Here is a 19655-nt window from a genome sequence, read left to right on the forward strand (position 1 = left end):
CCATATTTTAGTTTACTTTGATCTATGTAGTACTTTGATTTTAATTCGAGTTGGCTATCTATGAAGTTGACACTAATATCTTATTCGTCTAGATTAAATTTTAGGAAAATAATTTCGAGTTGATTCTGAGTAAACATCCGAATGCGAATTCGAATTCGAACCATCCGTTTTGTATTCGTATTCGAGAAGATTCGGATTCGTATTCGTATTCGAATTAAAATGTGGTAAAATGTGATATCCGAATTCGAATTCATCCGTATCCGATCCGAATCCATCCATAGCGTGGCCCGGCGAGACAGCGACGGGACGCCGGTCCGCTGGCCGCCCAGCTCGTGGCCGCCAGCCCCTCCACGTGCCGGCCGACCCCTCAAAACGCCCGCCGCGCCGGGCACCCCCGAGGCCAACCATTTCCGACGCAGAACCCCCGGGGGCCGGAATCCGTGACACCCACCCGGAGGAGAGCAGAGCAGAGGCATCAGGCATGGCCGCCGCGGTGGAGCTGGAGCAGAAGCCGGCGGTGGGGTACTGGGGCGTGGCCGGCGCGCGGCCCTGCGACGCGTGCGCCGCGGAGCCGGCGCGGCTGCACTGCCGCGCGGACGGCGCGTTCCTGTGCCCCGGGTGCGACGCCCGCGCGCACGGCGCCGGGTCGCGCCACGCGCGCGTCTGGCTCTGCGAGGTCTGTGAGCACGCTCCCGCCGCCGTCACGTGCCGCGCCGACGCCGCCGCGCTCTGCGCGGCCTGCGACGCCGACATCCACTCGGCCAACCCGCTCGCGCGCCGCCACGAGCGGCTCCCCGTCGCGCCCTTCTTCGGCGCGCTCGCCGACGCGCCGCAGCCGTTCCCGTCCGCGGCCTTCGCCACCGCGGGGGGCCAGTCCCAGGGGGACGCGGCGGCGGCGGCGGCGGCGGACGACGACGGGAGCAACGAGGCCGAGGCCGCCTCATGGCTCCTCCCCGAGCCCGACACCAGCCACGAGGACAGCGCAGCCGCCACCGACGCCTTCTTCGCGGACTCCGACAAGTACCTCGGCGTCGACCTCGACTTCGCCCGGTCCATGGACGGCATCAAGGCCATCGGCGTCCCGGTCGCGCCGCCGGAGCTGGACATCGCCGCTGGCGCTTTCTACTACCCCGAACACTCCATGAACCATAGCGTAAGCCTCATTCTAGATCCTCAGCGGACACCACGAAGTGGTTTCTTTTGAGATTCGTCAACAAAAAAGAAGTTTATTTTCTGAGGGAAGAAGTCCACATCACACCACCCGTGCTCGCGCTGCCGGCGAGCCTGCCGCCGGTGAGCTCGGCCCCGTGCTCGCGCTCGAAACCAGTCTGGCATAGGTTGAGGGGGTTGGATGTCCGGTTTTAGGAGATCAGAAAGTAGACGGTTTCGTATATCAGGGTTGAAGTTTAGACTTTGCAGAGAGTTTAGGGGGGTAATCAGGGTTGAAGTTTAGACTTTGCAGAGAGTTTAGGGGGGGTAATGTAGACTTCTTCTTTTCTTAGCGGACTTGGGGATAACGTGGACGCCTTCAATTGCTTGTTACAGGTGTCGTCATCAGAGGTGGCGGTCGTGCCGGACGTGCTGGCGGGCGGCGTCCCGGCGGTGCCGGTGGCGAGCCGGGGGAAGGAGCGGGAAGCGCGGCTGATGCGGTACCGCGAGAAGCGCAAGAACCGGCGGTTCGACAAGACCATCCGGTACGCGTCCCGCAAGGCGTACGCCGAGACGCGGCCGCGCATCAAGGGCCGCTTCGCCAAGCGCTGCTCCGCCGAGGCCGAGGACGAGGACGAGGCGCTGCTGGAGCACGAGGAAGGGGCGTGCTTCTCGCCCGCGGTGTCGGCCCCCGCGGCCTCGGACGGCGTCGTCCCGTCCTTCTGCTAAGGGGGACGACGGGTGGCGGCCGCGCCTCCTCCTCCTCCCCGGCTCCCCGGCGGCAACCCCTTAATTTTGCCGACTCTGAATCGACCCCCAACGCATGCCAACATGCGAATGCGATGCGCGCGCTCCGTGTAGCATAATAATTGTACAGCAGCTCGTCCGACGCAACGAGCTCAATCGCGGTCGCACGGAACGCCTGTAATCCTCCTCACCATCCGTGTAATCCAGCCTTGTACATTACCATCTAGAGGTGTTTGTGCTTCTCTTGCATTGGGTGCATCTCAGTCTCAGCATCTGCGACCTGAAAACCGAGCTCTTCATGCGTCAGTGCCCCCACAGCGCGGCATCCTGACCTCTCAGAAAGATTGTCCCGTGATGTTCACAAGCGGTGTGCAGTTGTGTGGAGCTTTCCAGATCGTTTCTTGCTTTCCTGGAGTAGTTTCTTGCGGACAGGGCCACAGGGGGAAGGTGGAGCATTGAACTGGCGTCGGATCTGGGGGCACGTGAAGTGAAAGCTGTGAGGTGGCGGAGCAGTTACCTTACCCGAACTAGGTCCTGGTAAATTTTCTGATTCCAGCCGTTGGTGGTTGCCTGTGAAGATGCATCTAGCGGCCGAACCGGGATTAGACAACCACGTGACTCGAGTGTACGCCCACTGTGCTGGACTTTTCCTTAACAAGTGGCACTGGCACAGCACGGGTGCACATCCAAGTTCCATGTGGCAACCTTTCGTCAACTTGCAGGGGGAGAAGACAGAAGAGCAATGGAGCGCCACCCGTGACTGAAAGATGGATAATTTTGCTTTTGGATACTCTACCATGTTGATTTTTGCTATAAGATATTACTAAATCTTGTCTTTGTTGCAGGACACTCTTGAAATGTGAATCTTTGCTACTGGACACTATAATTACTATAATATTCATTTTGAGAAAAAAAGAGGGAGAAAAATTTCAAAATGACTAAATTACCCCTGCTCATAACCCTAACTCGTTGAACACAAGCGGCCCACCCATTCGCGTCCCCCGCCCACCCTCCCGCCGCCGCCCGTCCGCTCGGCCCCCGCCACCCGTCCCGACCCCAACCCCGCCTCCCAGAAACCGCCGCCGCCGCCAGCTCCCAGGAAGCCGCCTCCGTTCTGACGCCGCCTGACCACCCGTCCCGGCGCATCCATTCTGCGGCGTGGGACAGGGGCTGACGCCGCCTGGCCCCCCGACCGCTGCCGTCTCCTGCAGTCCTGCAGGCAGAAGACCCCTCCACATGTCCGCCCGCTAGCATGTGCCTGTGACTGTGATGTTTAATTTTGTTTTTGATTATGGCTGAATTTATATGGCTTTTGAACTTTATTATGGCCGCTAGCATAGCATGTATGGATTCTCAGCCTGGCCATGCTTCCTAAATGTAACGATATTGAGCCTGTAATGATTCTGAACATCTAAAGTTTGTTTGTTCTGTGAAATATGAACGTGAGCACATTGGCATGTTTAATTATTATTTTATTATATCTTGTATCAAAGATGCATAATGTGTCTAGCAGCAAAGGAAATATTGAGTGGAGTAGTGTCCTATAGCAAAAGCCAACACTGTGGAGTGTCCATGAGCAAATGAACTCATCACTTCTTAGCAAGCAAAGGAAATATTGAGTGGAGTATTGTCCTATAGCAAAAGCCAACACTGTGGAGTGTCCAGGAGCAAATGAACTCATCACTTCTTAGCAGCCTACCATTGCAAGGGTATTTTGGTCAGATTACTCATTTTCTCTATCCTCTAAACCAGGAAATTAATATTATAATGGCTGTGGTGTCCAATAGCAAAGATTCACACTTAAAGAGTGTCCTGCAGCAAAAGCAATATTGAGTAGTGTCCTGTGGCAAAATTACTCTTGAAAGATCTGCTTTGTTTCCCGTGCCTGCTGGCGATGCTGCACGCGGACGCCGGTGTCGCGTCGCGTCCATGATTCAGTGCTGCTACCGCCACTAGCTATCCCTCGCTGTCTCCATCGTGCATGGTAGTTGTAACGACCCGGCCCGGGATAACGACTAAGATCTACTATGCACGTTGAGTAAAACACACCTGCTAAATAGCTCTCTTGCGCTTTCTCCTCGCTTCGCGCAAAAGGTTCGAACCGGAGTTACTAGCTTCCCAGACTCAGGTTTTTAAGCTGGTCTGTCTCTCGGTTCCATTACCAGTATGGGACTAAACTTTTGCCGAACACGGCCCGCGGGCTGTACAATCACCCCCCGTTGAGGACTCGATGTCCTTGTCCAGACATCAAACCAGCTTACTCATATGGGACAAAGAAGTAGAATCTCCTCTTTTGATCACGTCACATACATCTAGTGCTAACGATCTCATGTCACGTCCGTGGGTTCACTGTCGCACGTGCTCATGTACGCACACTTCTACCCGTATGTGGCGTGAAACCGCGAGTTGACCCAGCCCGGAATAACGACTAAGATCTACTCTGCACGTTGAGTAAAATACACCTGCTAAATAACTCTCTTGCGATTTCGTCCTCGCTTCACGCAAAAAATTCGAACCGGAGTTACTAGCTTCCCAAACTCAGGTTTTTAAGCAGTCTGGCTCTCATTCCGTTACGGGTACGGGGCTAAACTAAAAGTACTGTGCCTCTACTACAGTACCAGCAACGCTACAGTAACTTGCTACAGTGTCGCGCATTCAATCCGGCCCACCCCAGCCCGCGGGCTGTTACAGTAGTGGCTCTCTGAAATCAGGAGCCAACTACTGGGCTTCAGCTACAAACATGACACATCGCACAAGATAAGCATTTTGTCCAAATAACAAGCAACCTAAGAATACAAATCTCACAGGAACCAGATTTTGTCTCGACAGCTACAAGCGCCCAAAGTCACCCAGTCAAAACTCGAAACAGAAACGTTATAGGCTCCTGCCTCCACAATTGTATCAGCAGCGGTGTCCTCCCAGGAAACACAACATTGAAACGAAGTGCAAGACTCATGAATCCTAGAATTACAGGAGTTGTACCAATGCGGACGGGAAAAACATGCTGGGTCCCCTAACATTTTCCCAGCATCTTGGAGCAGCTAAGGATCTCAGGCGTCATTGCCGTATGGGGATTCATCGCGCTGGGGTTGCTGCTCTGGGGACCTGCTATAGCTCCTGCTCCTTCTGGCAGGTGGTGGCGGAGGCGACCTGCTCAGTTCTCGGGTTGCTGGTGGCGACCTGCTGTTGTTTCTCGGAGGCGGGGGTGGCGGCGTCCTGCTGAGACTCCGTGCACGAGCGGGTGGAGGCGACCTACTGAGACTCCGTGCACGAGGAGGTGGAGACCTACTGTAACTCCGCCTCCTAGGAGAACGATCCCGTGGGCTGTAGCTCCTGAAACATGGAATTTTTTTCAGAAATAACCACAAAATAAACTCATTGAAAAGGCAGAAAGTGTGGCAACAATACATAAGGGGCTTGTTGAATTGCTAAGCAAAAGGCAAATTGAAAATATAGCTACAACCAGGCTGGTCAGCAAAAACAAAACAAGAGATGTGCACAAAACCCATCTACATCTCCAAAGAAAGTGTATTTGAAGACATTACTTCATATTCCCTCAGTTCTAAAACAGAAGTTTTGGAATGGTTTTGTGCTCCAATAAACATTGTTTTAGGTTTTATAAGTGGCATTTTTTTCCTGAAGAACCCTTATCAAAAGCTATTGAATACTGGTGTTCAGAACGAATTCATGAAGTGGGATTGGTGTCATTACCTTCTGCCATAGCTTGGGCTCCTCCGATACCTTGGGCTGCGGCTGCGGCTGCGGCTACGACTGCGATATCTAGGACTTCGGCTTCGGCGTCTTCCACTACCCAAGCCTCCGGAACCAATTCGTAAGCGACATTCACGTGCAAAGTGACCAGTTTCACCACACTCATAGCACTTCATATCAGAACCATTACGGTCTCGGCCACGTCCACCACCAGCTTTGGTTGACAGCTCAACCCTCCATCCATTCTTACCTATCGAACACGAATTAAAAAAAGTATATGCACAAATTCATACATGAATATACCAATAGCTAAAGGGTAAACTTGGTTCAATCACTAACAGAGATGAAAATGGTCGAAACGTTCTTCTCAAGTAAGATGAATGGATTAGCAATTTAAAATGGACTCGAGCATCTTTAAGAGTCTTGCAGTTGTATTCATTTTGCAGGACAAGACATGAGTATCACTTGCTCCAGGGTCAGTAAACACATGCATTGATTAGAGCAGCCCCAAGATATTCAACATCCCACTCATGCTTTAAGTTTGACTTGTTATCACTATGTTATTCACTAAGTTGATATAATGGATACCAGTATATTTCTTGGTACAAATATAACTGCCAAGTATCAGAATGCAGTCACAAATATTGTCGAAGACAATTGGACCGCCTCTAGATATTAATAGTGGCATGCAGTTCTCCTTGTTTGAGAACCCACAAAAGCAGGTGCCATCAGTATTTTCACAACTTGACCTTGCATAAGCTACCACTTTATTGGAGATGCAACTTCCTACTGCAGAGTGATAATTACCTCAAATCACAAGCTGTTACCCTCTTATCATGAAGTTTAAGATCATATAATACAACTAAATGAGGAAATAAAGGAATTTTTAATTAAAATTTGGAAGTAATTTAATAGGGCCATATTCTTCATAACAAAACTACCCATTGCCAAAAAAAATGAAATAAATTAATCATGAAAAGATGTATAGCAAAGGGCAATCTCTTTAAAATGCAAATAAAAAATAGACATCCTTGATTATTACCATCCAGTTCACGAATGGCATCTTGTGCATCCCTGCGGTCATCAAAGTCAATGAAGGCAAATCCTGGTGGTTTTCTAGCAACCCATACACTGCATTGAAAAAATAAATCAGAACAAGTGAATTCCTCTAATCATCATCTAATGTACAAAAGCATCTAATACTCAATTAAGCTCAAAAATGGCATACAAACAAGAATCTTTACCATCAACAATTGAACAGCAAACAATAACTAACACTGCGGCCAGGGGCGGGCTCAGGATTTTGACTTTGGGTATTCAAAATTTTGCCCTAAATGGGTGCCATGGTTCGGTGTGATGGAGCAGTAACATGGCAGAAGCCATAGCCTAACAATCTGCACAAAAGAAAGGCTTGCAGACAATTGTAGTGTATCATTTTCTATTTATAATTGTTTCAGAAAAAGGCGTATGAAAAATACAGTGCTATCTTACTACAGTTATCTTCGTGGTCGTGGACGCAACTCCGCCTCCGAGCCAAGACACAGCCACCACCCACTGTGTGGCCATCAGGCCGTGGCCACGCTCGCGCGGCGTTCTGCGGCTGCGCTCGCCGTCCGCCACCGGGCCGAGCCGCCGCCGCTGGCCGTGGCCGCGCCCGTGCATGCCGTTGCGCACGCCTGTGAATTCGAGCCATGCCGCGCTCAGCGCGCTACCCTCCGAGGCTCCAACCTCCGCTTGATCACCTCCGAGGTCCGAGCGGAGCCGCAGCCCATGGGCCGGCAGCCGCCTCATGGTCGTGCGAACTGCGCCGCGCTCGTCGCCGCCCGCCCCCTGAGCCGAGCCGCACCACAGGCCACATCCGTCGTCGCCCGTCGCCGCCTCGCCGGCTCTCCGCGCCGCGCCGTGGCCGCCGCAACACGACCATTCCTAGCTTGCCGCTGTCGTACTCGCTGCCTGCTGCTGCGCGCGTCAGGAGAGGGAGGCCAGGCAAGTCAACCGGGTCTGGAGCCTGGACTAGGCCAATCGGTGGAGAGTGAGCCGTGGGAGGGGTGAGGGGGTGGGGGACAAAGTGTTGGGCCGCTGGATTGGGCTGTTTGGCCTATTTCGAGAGAAAGAGGTGGATTAGAGTATAATTTTTCTATTTTTTATATACACCACACAATACATAGTATATATACTTGATTTTGTGTCAAAAATAATGGGTATTCAACTGAATACCCTTGAATTCAATTGGGCCCGCCCCTGACTGCGGCATACAAATGCAAGAAAGACTGACTGATACATTCAACAAGATCTACGTAACTCTTCCAAGGAATCCTCTCACTCTGCATGTACACCTATTGTTGGCTTGTTGCATAAGTCAACATACACCCCTCCGCACAGAGGTACACATCACTCTCGACAAGGTGCAGCTAAACCTTTCCTGGATTGAGTACTAACATAAACAAACATGCATAACCAAGTGATCAATATATTTCATTTATGTGATAATGTGATATACAAATTATAATCATAAGAAACTGTTTACTAATATACGAATCTAATGACATCATTTCTGTGTCACAAAAGTTATCAATTAATAGAGTAATCATTGGTAAAAGGCTTGTCCTAACTAAATGAAACAAACCTTGTGATTTCAAATGGAGGGAGTATTGAGGAGATGTGATTCTGGGTTAATTTCATGAGGGGAGTATCATCTATTATCACATCATCTGCTGTTTACTTTTATTTATAGCTCAGAGACATAAATTCCTAGGTCAAAAGATGATGTTGTTATGTTGCCATGTTGGATGCACTTCGGAACTACTAGCCTACTAGCTCGGTTCCATCTTTGGATCTGTCATTGTAATTCAACTTCATTCCACCTTACTCGTCATGTCACCTAGTATTTTCTACTATGTTCTTTTTATTAACACACAGCATAAAAAATAAAATTTATACTAGCTCGCTGAATTAAAACATAAATGGGCAAAAGATGCCCTCTAATCCTTAGAAAAGGAGCCCTACCATTACATAAAAGGACAATCACAAGCCTTTTAAAAGAAAAGAATCAAGTACGTCTGTAACTAAGGAAAAGCTAAACGAAGCTGGTAGCTTGAAAAAGTTGTCTTAAGCTTAGTACAACCTAAAAGAAGCTACTAGCAAGACATAAGGCCAAGCCCCATATGTACTGATAAGTTGAAGCCGCACTTGCTAACTTATTATGCAGAACCCATCAAAACACCAAGCCCTACCAAACTAGGCCTTACAGGTACTCCATGTACTTCAAATGTGAACATAGTGGTCCCACTTTTCCCTTTTATTTTCTCAAACAGTATATTTGCATTGCCCCCCCCCCCCCCCCCCCAAAAAAAAGGTTCATCAAGAAACAGCCTCAAGTCCAAGAAAACCTGTTCTACCCAACAAACTGAACACATAGACAAATGCATTGGTATTGAATCCTTCCACAGTAGCCTTACTATATAGTATCGAATCACGTAAGTGGACATCTGGCTGCAGTGCTACTGTTCTACCACTGGCACCCTCGGTGCGAAACTATAATACCCAAAAACACAAATTACTTGCATGCTTGTAAGGCAAGGGAACCAAAAAACAAGCTGACACAGTCCTATAGGCAATATTAACAGTACCATATAGACAACTCGGGAAAAGCATATGCTCAGTAGCACCAGCTTAGCACTTCCGCAATCCAAAAAGTAAGACAAAAGAAGCTTAGCCCTTTCGAGCAAAGGCACTGCATCTCACCTCCTCAGAACCCCGAACGTGCGGAACTCGTCCTCGATCTCCCGCGCCGTGACGCGCGGATCCAGATTCCCCACGTAGACGCGAGCCATGAGCGAAACCCTGCAAGAGGCCAAAGAAATTCCAACAAAATATCTCTCAAATCCACTCCAAGGCGCAGCAGCAACCACTAAGCTCCACCGGGGAAACCCCAAATTTCTCAGGGATTAGGACGAAACAGTGGCCTAGGAACCATAAGCAATAGGGGATCTGAAGCGCACTTGCCTTCGCGCGTGTGCTCGCTCCGGGTGATTTGAGATTTGGGGTCGCGAGAGCGACCGGGGGGCGGCTCTAGGGTTTAAGTTCGAGCCGCGGCCGGAGGAGAAGAGGGGAGGGCAGGGGAAGTGTAATTTTAGGCGGAAACGAGTTGACGACTCAGGGGCAGTTTCGGAATCCTGAGTTTGGTGGCAAAATACAAAAAGGACGAGTCCATTGGCCTTTTTTGCGCTATGCCTCAATTCTCAAATGAGTTGTTTTTCAAAAAAAAACGCAAGAGTATATAGCAGTTGACATTTTTATTTTATAGGTACAATAAACATTTATCATCAAGTATTTGAGTTTTCACCTCCACTTAGTTGATGAAAAGCACTTGGGAATTCATATACTTGTTTTTCATGATCCGCAGAAACTATGTCCTCGCCATCCAAGCATCCACCCTAAACCCTTGTGTTTGCTACCATCATCCGGCCATCCTTGCTCCCAAAGTGCTTTCTCTAAGCCTAGCAAAATTTATAACCCCATCTTAAATCCACCACTCATTTCTTCTTGATGTATGTCAACTGAGAAAGTCTGTGTATTTAATCACTCAAATATTAGGGCTTGTGATGAAAATACACCTTGTGTTTGGCTAGTGGGAGAAGCAGCCAGCTGGGCTGGTTCTGGCTGGGCTGCCAGCCCAACCATTCGGCGGTCTTGGTGATTAAGCCGCCGGCGGCCTCCTTTCCTCGCTCCTCTCAGATTGTCTCATAGGTCACCCCTCGTTGGCTGGATGGTTAGCTGAGGCTGGGCAGCTCAGCTAGTTATTCCCAGATAAACAGGCTAACATGTAGTAGAGTTTGTCTTGGGTTTTTGACATTCTATGTAATTTTCACTCGAATTGTTGATTTAATGTATATAATGTTAAAGTTCCTATAAAATTCAAATTTTCATATGGATGGCGTTTAATGAAAAGCTCATATTGCCGAATATTGGATGCAAATATCAGTCCCAAGAAAGTATAGTTCTAGTAGAACAATAATAATATGCTAATTCAAAATAATAGAAATATTTTTGAGTGTTCGAGGTGTAATATTTCTCAGTGAAAGTTCTACCCACTTTATTCGCGATGGAGTTGGATGGATGAGGTGACAATCCATGACTGATATTTTCTAAACAAATTGTCTAGCACACTCATTGTTCTTGGTTACGTATGTGCTTTCCAAGCAAACCACCAAAATCTGAAACACCTGACGAGCACGACGAAAGCTATGTTTAAACCTGTCCCTAGTCTTGAGTTTTAGCCTTCCAAGTGATAGGGTACACCACTAGGCATATTTTAAATGAGAAATATTTTTTGATTGTGGCTTACTTATTAGATCGTGTTCTATAAACTCATTTTGTTTCAACTTTTAAGAAGTAAAAATAACGCGCATGCTCAACGCGGAATGAAAGGGTGAGCATCACGGTCACCAAGTTCCCAGGTTGAGAAACGAGAATACATAGACATTGTATGATACAAAATTTTTACAAGGTGAGGAAAAATGTTCCTGCATTCCTGGATCGAGGAACCAGTGGCTGGTGAGCACAAGTGTACAACAAACAGATCTAATTGTCCATGCTGAGCATTCTAAAGCACGTAATGTCCACACATGCTCAGTTCTTTTGCTAGTAAAGACAGGTCCTAACAATATCTCTAGATCATTCCAAGTCGAGGTATGTCGCTGCTTCTTTTCAAAAAGAAGTATGTCAGTGCCATGTTCCATTGGCAGATGCTAAGTCAATCGATGTGACATACATGCTCAAGAAACGTAAACCTAGCTCAATGTTTTAAATAACGCGCTATTTTGCCGCTATAGCGGCGCCGAGAAGCTCATGCGACGCGAAAGCTCTTTTTTGCGCTATCGGCGCTATGGGCGCTATAGCACGCTAAATCGGCGCTAAACGCTATTAGCGCAGTAGCGCGCTATTTTCCCTCTATTGCTGGACATCCAAAACATGCCAAATCAGCAGCCTAGCCCGGTCATTAAAAAAAGGCCGGCCCGGTCCATTTTGGCTTGACGACTTGACCCCTTGAACCCACGGTGGCCTTGAACCCTAGCATCTACTTCGTATCCCAAATCCTAGCTACATGGGTCACGGCGGCAAGCGCGAGCAGCAACTGGGAGACGGTGGCGGCAGCTGGGAGACAACGGCGGCAGCTGGGCGAGCGCGGGCAGCAGCATCAGGTAAAGAGTATGTACGCAGCAATAAAATGATTCTTTGCATCTTGCTTCAATTGTCTTCTACCTACTGTCGATTGAATTGGAATTGGATTGTTGCTCCATTGTTGATTGGATTGGCGGGCAGCAGCAGCTCCATTGTTGAACTGTAAACAAATAGCGTGCTATAGCAGCGCTATAGCGCGAACAATAAGCTAACACTACTGCGCGAAGCTGCGGCTATAGCGCGGTCATAGCGCCGCTATAGCGGCAATAGCGGCCAGAACAGGTTGCCGCTAAATTCGATAGCGTGCAATTTAAAACCTTGACCTAGCTTGTTTTTAGCTTGTAGTTACAGTACAAAACTAGTACGGATTATGAATCAGATCAGATGCAGTTTCACATTAAATCAAAAGGTGCAAGCAGCAAAACAAACAGATATTAAGTCATGATCACATATTAAAGTATACTTTGCTGCTGATATTTTTGTTTATAATATTTCTAACAGATAATAATTACACACGAGATCAAAGTTATAAATAAAATTTCCTCAAAAAATATAACAGGTAGCATGCAAAAATAGTCCGCATCAATAGCCTCTGTAGGCTCCGACAACAAACTTTACAACAGAACACTGAAACTCAGAACTCAATGAACAAGAAGACAGCAGAAAACACTTGAACCACCCAAAACTTGAAAGTGAGATTTAAGTCACACGCTGGCAATAGAATCATCACTCCCACAGCAGGTGGCATAATTATAAGCACAGTATATACAAGTAACCAATCATAACCTTCTAATGAAAAGCCACATCTCACTACCACCTCAATGGTTTGTCCAAAAGGGAAAGAAAAAAGAGTTCTCAGTGACTTGAACGTTTTGACATTGAAGCATGAATAGAACTGCTCTTCAGCAGCTTCCCTGTTTAGTTCCCAAAAATTTTTGTACAGTACCCATCACATCGAATTTTCGAACACATGCATGGAGCATTAAATGCAGTTGAAAAAAAAACTAATCACACAGTCTAACTGATTAGCACGAGCTGAATCTTTTAAGCCTAATTAGTCCATAATTGGACATTATTTGTCAAGTAACAACGAAATGTGCTACAGTACTAAAATTCAAACTTTTTCACCAACTAAACACAAATAATCATCAGAAATTGTTGGGGTACATCGAATAAATCTGTTACACTGTATATTAATGTTCAGCCCATGATATAGTACTTGATAAATATACAAATCTGGTTGTGTTATTGCACAGCCAGCTAAGATTAATTACCCAAAAAATTGGATGGATCCAACAAATAAGATTCAGACAAGAGCTCTCTTGGCCAAGGAACGTGAAAAAGAAATCTCCAATCATGATCCTCTATTGCTCAAATAAACTAGAAATAGCCGCCAAATATCCAGCCAGCTGCAGGAATTGATGAGCATGGGGTCACATATCAGCAGTGTAGAACTGTGTCTCATATTCTAATTTTTAGGTAATTAATTGTTTAGCATCTCATTTCACAATTATCAATTATGATATTTCTCAAATTATGTTATCTGCATTGATAAAAAAACTTGTACATACTACAAACCGAATTCCTAATGCATTCAGCATTAAGTACCTGCCCCAAGATACCCTTTCCTGTCCGACCTTCCACTACTAATCCAACAGTCAGTCCTATCATTGCCAATGCACCATTAATCGCTTCTGCTTGACGTTGCTTCTGCAAAACAGACCACAGTTGAATTTGAACAAAACACAATGAAGTATTAATATAGAATACAGACCAATCTTGGAATTCAAAGGGGAGTGCAACAGATGGGTTTTCCAGGACAACTGAGATTAATTAGTGATATTATATGAAAAATGACTACTACTATCTTAGCCTCTTAGGAAAATAATAAACATATATCTATCTTGTATCACATAGGATTTTCAACATCTCACATAAGTTATAACACATATGACATCCTTTCAAAAAACAAAAAATATAACACATATGACATATTGTGAGTAATGCAATCGACAGTCCACTAGGTAAACCATGTTGCATATCTTTTTGCAATTAGGTTAGGTGAGTCAACTGCACAATATACGATGATGTTTTTGCCTGCTCAAAGAATTAAATCCGTAATGGGGAAATTGCGTGACAGCATGAACAGGGAAAAAGGCTAGCTTCACCATTTCACCAACAACCATTGGTGCAAACAAAAGAGAGATTTTCCCCCCTTATCCTGAATACTACTTCCTTTAGCATACATGATTTATTTAATCTAATTAATGATACACTCCAATACAGTAACAATGCACCTTCAGCTTTTCTTTGGCCCTGATTTCTTGCATCTGTTTAGCAGCTAGACGCTTAGCTTCCAGTGGATCAACCATCACAACATTTTCACCTGAGCTTCTTTTGCCTTGTGGTGCCTGATTCATTTGGACAAAAGCAGTTGAACTACAAAGAATATACTGTAGAATAAAGATGCAGTAACAGACACTAAAAAAGTTGAACAACTTTCCCCAGGTAGTACTTAGTATAATGCATAATAAAGTGAAGAGTGCTAAGGCATTATGGCATTCTGATTGGATAAAGGCCTTAGCAAAACTAAACCATGATCTAACTAAAAAGAATAAAAATCACGTAAAGAGTTCAGGAAACATTATTTGTACTACTACTTTTAATGTCATTTGTCATAGCCCTACCAACCCTCAAAAATAGATGGCCTACTCAAAAAACCTGATGCATACATCTGCACTAGCAAAGGCCAGCATGTGGCTTCTCCGGTGTAATGTATGCCCCCGTTGCTTGTATTGAATTGTCGATCTATGAGAAAAAATAATGGTAACTCAGAGGTCAGTTAAGCTAATGCAGGTGCTATTGATGTTACACTAAACCACAACCAGAATATAGCCATTAGAACACAAGTCAAACCAACTGATGTAATTTAAAAGTGCTATACTCCTGGACCCTTGCCAACCCCAGTGAAAAAGTTCAACTGTTCAACCATTATACAAAAATGAAATTCCTAAGGGTTTGTAGCTGAAGAACAGGTTCTAAGCCTGTAAATACTCTAGTTAAGATAGGCATGGATACTAGATACATCAGAATGTGGAGTGCGAACTAATTATTCTTCAATACGTTAGACGTATAACAGTTCAAGGTAAATTTACCAGATTGCTGAGAATAAAAAAAAAAAATTAACAACAAAAGTTCGTGTGACCTTGTGGGCTAGCGTCAGAAACAAATACGAGTATACGATATCCACATCACTAGAAGAACAACATCTAAAATCATGGAACGCCTTAATTTGGGCTCTGGATAAATGAATTGAGAAAGAGCAATACTGCATCAATGGGGACATGGCAGCAAGAAACCAGAGCATACCTGAACAAGGACGGGGCAGAGGACACTTGCCGGATCGAGAGAAGGCGGGAGGAGCCGGAAGAGCAAGAGGCTGGAGACGGAATCGTCGACGAGAAGCAGAGGCTGGTGGAGCACGCCATTCTTGCTGCTACCCGCCGCCTCCTCCTCCCCTTCTCCCCTCCTCTCCTATTTCTATGGACTCCGGACACCGCCGTCTTCCACCCTCTAGTTTTTCTCCTTTTCCGTTACACGAGGTCGTCGTTATCCTGTTCGGCTTCTTCGTGGGCTTGGGCCGGCCCATCGCCCAAACGGAAGAGAGAGATCGATCACACACTGGGTGGTGGGTGAATTGGCACGCCGCGACGCGCCGCGAGGCCACCAGGCACCAGCAACGTTAGCTTAGCTTCTGCGTGTGGCCGTGGGCGCCCGCGCGCGGCATGACGACCGCCACCGCCATCGTCGCCGGCCATGGCCTCGCTCTGCGCCGGAGCCTCCCGCTCCCTAACTCTCCAGGGCGACCCACCTCGGTCTCCCTCTCCGCGCGGCCCCTCCCACACGGTCGCCAACGCGTGATTGTTCCGGCCTGCCCGTCGCCGCGGCCGTGCCGGTGCCGGTCCATCTCCTCCGAGAGCTCCACCGCCGCCTCCGCGGCGGCCGACACCGCCGAAGAAGAGGAGGACCCCGAGAAGTCCGTCGACGAGGAGGCGGAGGAGGAGGAGGAGGTGGACCCGAAGGCGGAGGTGTGCTACCTGGACCCCGACGCGGACCCGGCGGCGATCCGGGAGTGGGAGCTGGACTTCTGCTCGCGGCCCATCCTGGACGCGCGCGGCAAGAAGGTGTGGGAGCTCGTGGTCTGCGACGCCACGCTGTCGCTCCAGTTCACCCGCTACTTCCCCAACAACGCCATCAACAGCGTCACGCTCCGCGACGCGCTGGCCGCCGTGCCAGAGGCGCTGGGCGTGCCGGTGCCCGACCGCGTGCGCTTCTTCCGGTCGCAGATGCAGACCATCATCACCCGCGCCTGCGGCGAGCTCGGCGTGAAGGCCGTGCCGAGCCGGCGGTGCGTGTCGCTGCTGCTGTGGCTGGAGGAGCGGTACGAGGCCGTGTACAGCCGCCACCCGGGGTTCCAGGCCGGCACCAGGCCGCTGCTCGCGCTCGACAACCCGTTCCCCACCACGCTACCCGAGAACCTCGTCGGCGACAAGTGGGCGTTCGTGCAGCTGCCCTTCTCCGGTGAGTGTTAGTTCGATTTTCTACCTTGATTAAGCCATCCTCAAGATTGTGTTGGGTTGATGTGTGATTGTGCTTCGTCTGCAGCTGTAAGAGATGAGGTGGAATCCCTGGAGAGGAGGTACGCTTTCGGCGCGGGGCTCGATTTGGAGCTGCTGGGGTTCGAGCTCGAGGACAGCACGCTGGTCCCTGGAGTCGCCGTGGAATCATCTCGCGCCAAGCCTCTAGCTGGTAAGTTTGCACTACGCCACATTCTTATTCTTGTGTAGAAGATGACAATGTGCTGTCAAGACACTGAAATTAGTAAGCAGTCTGAAGCTCCAAAGGCACTCGAGATGATGTGGTGGATCGACAGTGAATTTTGATTTTTCATGATAAGTGCCTGATTGCAAACACAAATGATGATGATCCGTAGGATTTCTAGTCGTAGCTTGTAAATATGGAGTAAAAGAAAATCGCAGTCTTCTAAGCAGTACTCGTATACCAGTTGGTTACTCTGATCTCTTTACGCGATGCAAATGCAATTGAGAGATCAGTTGCCGTAAACCTTGGCAAGTTTTGGCATGTCGTATGAGATGATCGCACATGTTTTATGCTTCCAGAAGTGTACTGCTAGTGTCGAAGAATTGCAGTTGCGCTAGCAAGTTGGCCGTGTCATCACTGTGTTTCCTTTGTCCTCCATTTTTCAGCGTGGATGAACGGTCTGGAGATCTGCGCGATGGAGGCGGACACGGGCAGGGGGAGCCTGATCCTGTCGGCGGGGGTGTCGACGCGGTACATCTACTCCGGGTACCAGAAGACCCCCGCGGTGACGCAGGAGGCGGAGGCCTGGGAGGCGGCCAAGAAGGCCTGCGGCGGCCTCCACTTCCTGGCCATCCAGGAGAACCTCAACTCCGACGGCTGCGTCGGGTTCTGGCTCCTCCTCGACCTGCCCCCGCCGCCTGTATGATCCACCCGCTGGATGCGTAGCCTGTACTGTATTGTACCCTGAATTTTGCAGGAAAAAATGGAAGTAGCAATGTGTAGTGCCAGCACAAGATTCTTGGGATCGGTATACGAGATTTCGTTTCCCCCCTTTTGCTTGTTCAGTACTCATCAGTGGTTTTGTTGCCAGATTGGCTCGTCACGCTTGTTTTTTCCTTCTCTCTCTATTTCGCTCCATGAATGGGCCTAGTCAGGAAAAATGGCGCATGGCCCTCTTGCTTGCAGCAGGCCAGGCCTGTCTGTCCTACGCAGCGTCGTGTCGGCCCAGTTACTTTTGTTGCCGGACCGTGCGTGAGGCGAGGTGGCCTGGGGGCTGGGGCGGCATTTCCCGCACAGAGAACTGTAGGTAGTAGTAGTGGGGCCGCCGTGTTGGGGTTGGACAACCGGTGCCGTGGACCTCATTCCGCAGCAAGTTATGGGCCCTTGTGAGCCTCCAAAATATATCTTTAATCCATGACCAATACCCCCAATTGGTCCTATATATATGACCAACGACAAGGAAAAGAATAGCAATAGTTAAATAATGGTGTGCAATATCACTCAACCATAAACCACCGGTTATTGGATCTAGTCCTCCGCGAAAACTAAGAAATTTCGCATATTTGGACCAATTCAAGGTGAAAAGGGGGTTTGCTCCTTCAGCAAAACTAGAATAAAATTGAGCCAAAAGGTCGCGATTCAAGAGTAAATTCGTCACAATTCAAGATAAATTCACGAGGAAGTGGTATCTCTTTAGGATCAACCCAGCATTGAGAATTGGTTAATCAGTAAGCATACATGGATTTGGTGTCCCGCCCAAGAAATTCCTACATCTGAAGATTGGTGCTAAAGCAAGCTCGCACAGTAATAGTGCAATGCTTTCATTATGTCTTCGACACACAGAAATAAATATATCAGGGGATTGGCTTCATAAGTGATTCGCCGCAGCTTGCGACCAGCCACTAGATAATAACCGATATAAATGAACAAACATAACGTAATCAGCACCAGCCAACCGAATGAGCTGGAAATCAGCATAAGATGTAGAGTTGCAAAGTCGCCCACCCATTTGAATTCCACGGGTTTAAACTGTTAGACTGAACATATCAATTTAAACATAGGTGACCTTGTGTGGCCATTACACTAACTGAGCTCAGCAAGAGATCGCTGTCTTCAACACCACTGGATGGTTTGAAATTCGGAAGCAGAATTCAGGTGACAAACTAATCTAGAGAGTAAATGCTCTAGTTTTAGTTTAAGCAGTATACCAACTGAAAATCTGACACTGGATTAGTGGCCACATGCACCAAAAACCACTCTAGAGAACTGTATCCCTAAATGAAATACCTAAAGATGGTGTTGTCTTAGCCCCAGAATCAAAACTTAAATGCCTCAGAAAGCAAGCTTTCTAGGACATTGTAGATAAAATTCAGAGTTTCCTCTCCAAAGACAAAATGTTCTCAGTCTGCATTGGTCACAGCAAAAATAAACAATCTCACTCATATGGGCAAAAAAGAGTAAATCAAATAAGCAAAAGGCGGTACATAAATGGATTCCAGAATGCATAGTATAATGATTTTTCTATCACAAAATGATTCTGCTAAGGCACAAGGCAAAAAAAAGAGGAGATTACTTGCGGTGCACCAATAGTTTACTGCAAGACAATTACTTGAATCAGTTCATAGTAACTCAAAACACATGTCAGCCTCAATAGCAGTTGTGGAACAGGAATAGCATAATCTTCATAGGAAAATAATTTGGGATACTTTATAGCAACACATCTACTGTGGAGAATGATGATGAGTTCATAGATGACAAAAAAAAAAATGCTTACTAGCCTCAATAGAACAAGATTGTCAGTTATCACTACTGAAAAACATGTCCAGTCTACAAAAAAATGCAATAGTAAAGAGAACTTAAGCTGCACCGCTATAAGAAACTTTGGCACACAAGCAACTAGAAATTAGACATCAGATTCTACTAAAAACATGCAACTCCAGCAATTAATCACTCAATAGAAAAAGATTGTCAGTTCATACATACTAAAAACACCAGTCTCAATATCAATAGCAAAGAAAACTTAAGATGCACTGCTGCATAAGCAACTACATCAGCAACTAGAAATTAGCAATCAGAATCAACATATCCATGACTCCAGAAAAAGGCATTAAAAGAATGTACAACACTTCGATATAATATTTGTAGCACCGAATTCTCAGCACTTCAACAAACTTAAAATGAGAACAAGAATGTTCCAACTATTTGAAGTAATATGCTAGAGAAATTAGTACTAATGTGAATCAGATAACATTTACTGCAAGATA

General features: G+C 47.3%; 4 protein-coding genes across 4 annotated transcripts; 2 read left to right on the forward strand and 2 right to left on the reverse strand.

The window, feature by feature from the left end:
- The first annotated feature begins 372 nt into the window (after window positions 1–372).
- Window positions 373–2183, forward strand: LOC120656401 (zinc finger protein CONSTANS-LIKE 3-like). The gene is made up of 2 exons (XM_039934475.1): window positions 373–1153; window positions 1546–2183. Exons 1-2 carry the CDS (start codon window positions 482–484, stop codon window positions 1876–1878), a joined length of 1005 nt encoding a protein of 334 aa, XP_039790409.1. The 5' UTR covers window positions 373–481; the 3' UTR covers window positions 1879–2183.
- A 2468-nt stretch (window positions 2184–4651) lies between these two features.
- On the reverse strand, window positions 4652–9767 carry LOC120656402 (serine/arginine-rich splicing factor RSZ23-like). Its single transcript, XM_039934476.1, has 5 exons — window positions 9613–9767; window positions 9352–9450; window positions 6650–6738; window positions 5608–5857; window positions 4652–5229 (listed from the first exon to the last, which is right to left on the reverse strand). Exons 2-5 carry the CDS (start codon window positions 9438–9440, stop codon window positions 4947–4949), a joined length of 711 nt encoding a protein of 236 aa, XP_039790410.1. The 5' UTR covers window positions 9441–9450; window positions 9613–9767; the 3' UTR covers window positions 4652–4946.
- Window positions 9768–12898: 3131 nt separating this feature from the next.
- On the reverse strand, window positions 12899–18938 carry LOC120656404. The gene is made up of 5 exons (XM_039934478.1): window positions 15160–18938; window positions 14523–14598; window positions 14088–14201; window positions 13399–13500; window positions 12899–13199 (listed from the first exon to the last, which is right to left on the reverse strand). Exons 1-5 carry the CDS (start codon window positions 15276–15278, stop codon window positions 13155–13157), a joined length of 456 nt encoding a protein of 151 aa, XP_039790412.1. The 5' UTR covers window positions 15279–18938; the 3' UTR covers window positions 12899–13154.
- LOC120656403 (protein TAB2 homolog, chloroplastic-like) lies at window positions 15371–17481 on the forward strand. Its single transcript, XM_039934477.1, has 3 exons — window positions 15371–16371; window positions 16456–16599; window positions 17058–17481. Exons 1-3 carry the CDS (start codon window positions 15576–15578, stop codon window positions 17315–17317), a joined length of 1200 nt encoding a protein of 399 aa, XP_039790411.1. The 5' UTR covers window positions 15371–15575; the 3' UTR covers window positions 17318–17481.
- Window positions 18939–19655: the final 717 nt, after the last annotated feature.

Source organism: Panicum virgatum, chromosome 1N (genome assembly GCF_016808335.1).
Source record: "Panicum virgatum strain AP13 chromosome 1N, P.virgatum_v5, whole genome shotgun sequence".
Classification (NCBI taxonomy): Eukaryota; Viridiplantae; Streptophyta; class Magnoliopsida; order Poales; family Poaceae; genus Panicum; species Panicum virgatum.

What these genes read in the sequence shown, in the direction of transcription:
- LOC120656401 (XM_039934475.1), top strand. Translation starts at nt 482, where the DNA reads ATGGCCGCCGCGGTGGAGCTGGAGCAGAAGCCGGCGGTGGGGTACTGG. An exon ending in AACACTCCATGAACCATAGC is followed by an intron (nt 1,154 to 1,545) that starts GTAAGCCTCATT and finishes TGCTTGTTACAG; the next exon opens with GTGTCGTCATCAGAGGTGGC.
- LOC120656402 (XM_039934476.1), bottom strand. Translation starts at nt 9,440, where the DNA reads ATGGCTCGCGTCTACGTGGGGAATCTGGATCCGCGCGTCACGGCGCGG. An exon ending in TGCCATTCGTGAACTGGATG is followed by an intron (nt 5,858 to 6,649) that starts GTAATAATCAAG and finishes CGTGTTCGATAG; the next exon opens with GTAAGAATGGATGGAGGGTT. An exon ending in AGCCCAAGCTATGGCAGAAG is followed by an intron (nt 5,230 to 5,607) that starts GTAATGACACCA and finishes TCCATGTTTCAG; the next exon opens with GAGCTACAGCCCACGGGATC.
- LOC120656404 (XM_039934478.1), bottom strand. Translation starts at nt 15,278, where the DNA reads ATGGCGTGCTCCACCAGCCTCTGCTTCTCGTCGACGATTCCGTCTCCA. An exon ending in GGGCCAAAGAAAAGCTGAAG is followed by an intron (nt 13,501 to 14,087) that starts GTGCATTGTTAC and finishes TCTGTTTTGCAG; the next exon opens with AAGCAACGTCAAGCAGAAGC. An exon ending in GAAAGGGTATCTTGGGGCAG is followed by an intron (nt 13,200 to 13,398) that starts GTACTTAATGCT and finishes CAATTCCTGCAG; the next exon opens with CTGGCTGGATATTTGGCGGC.
- LOC120656403 (XM_039934477.1), top strand. Translation starts at nt 15,576, where the DNA reads ATGACGACCGCCACCGCCATCGTCGCCGGCCATGGCCTCGCTCTGCGC. An exon ending in CGTGCAGCTGCCCTTCTCCG is followed by an intron (nt 16,372 to 16,455) that starts GTGAGTGTTAGT and finishes CTTCGTCTGCAG; the next exon opens with CTGTAAGAGATGAGGTGGAA. An exon ending in TCGCGCCAAGCCTCTAGCTG is followed by an intron (nt 16,600 to 17,057) that starts GTAAGTTTGCAC and finishes TCCATTTTTCAG; the next exon opens with CGTGGATGAACGGTCTGGAG.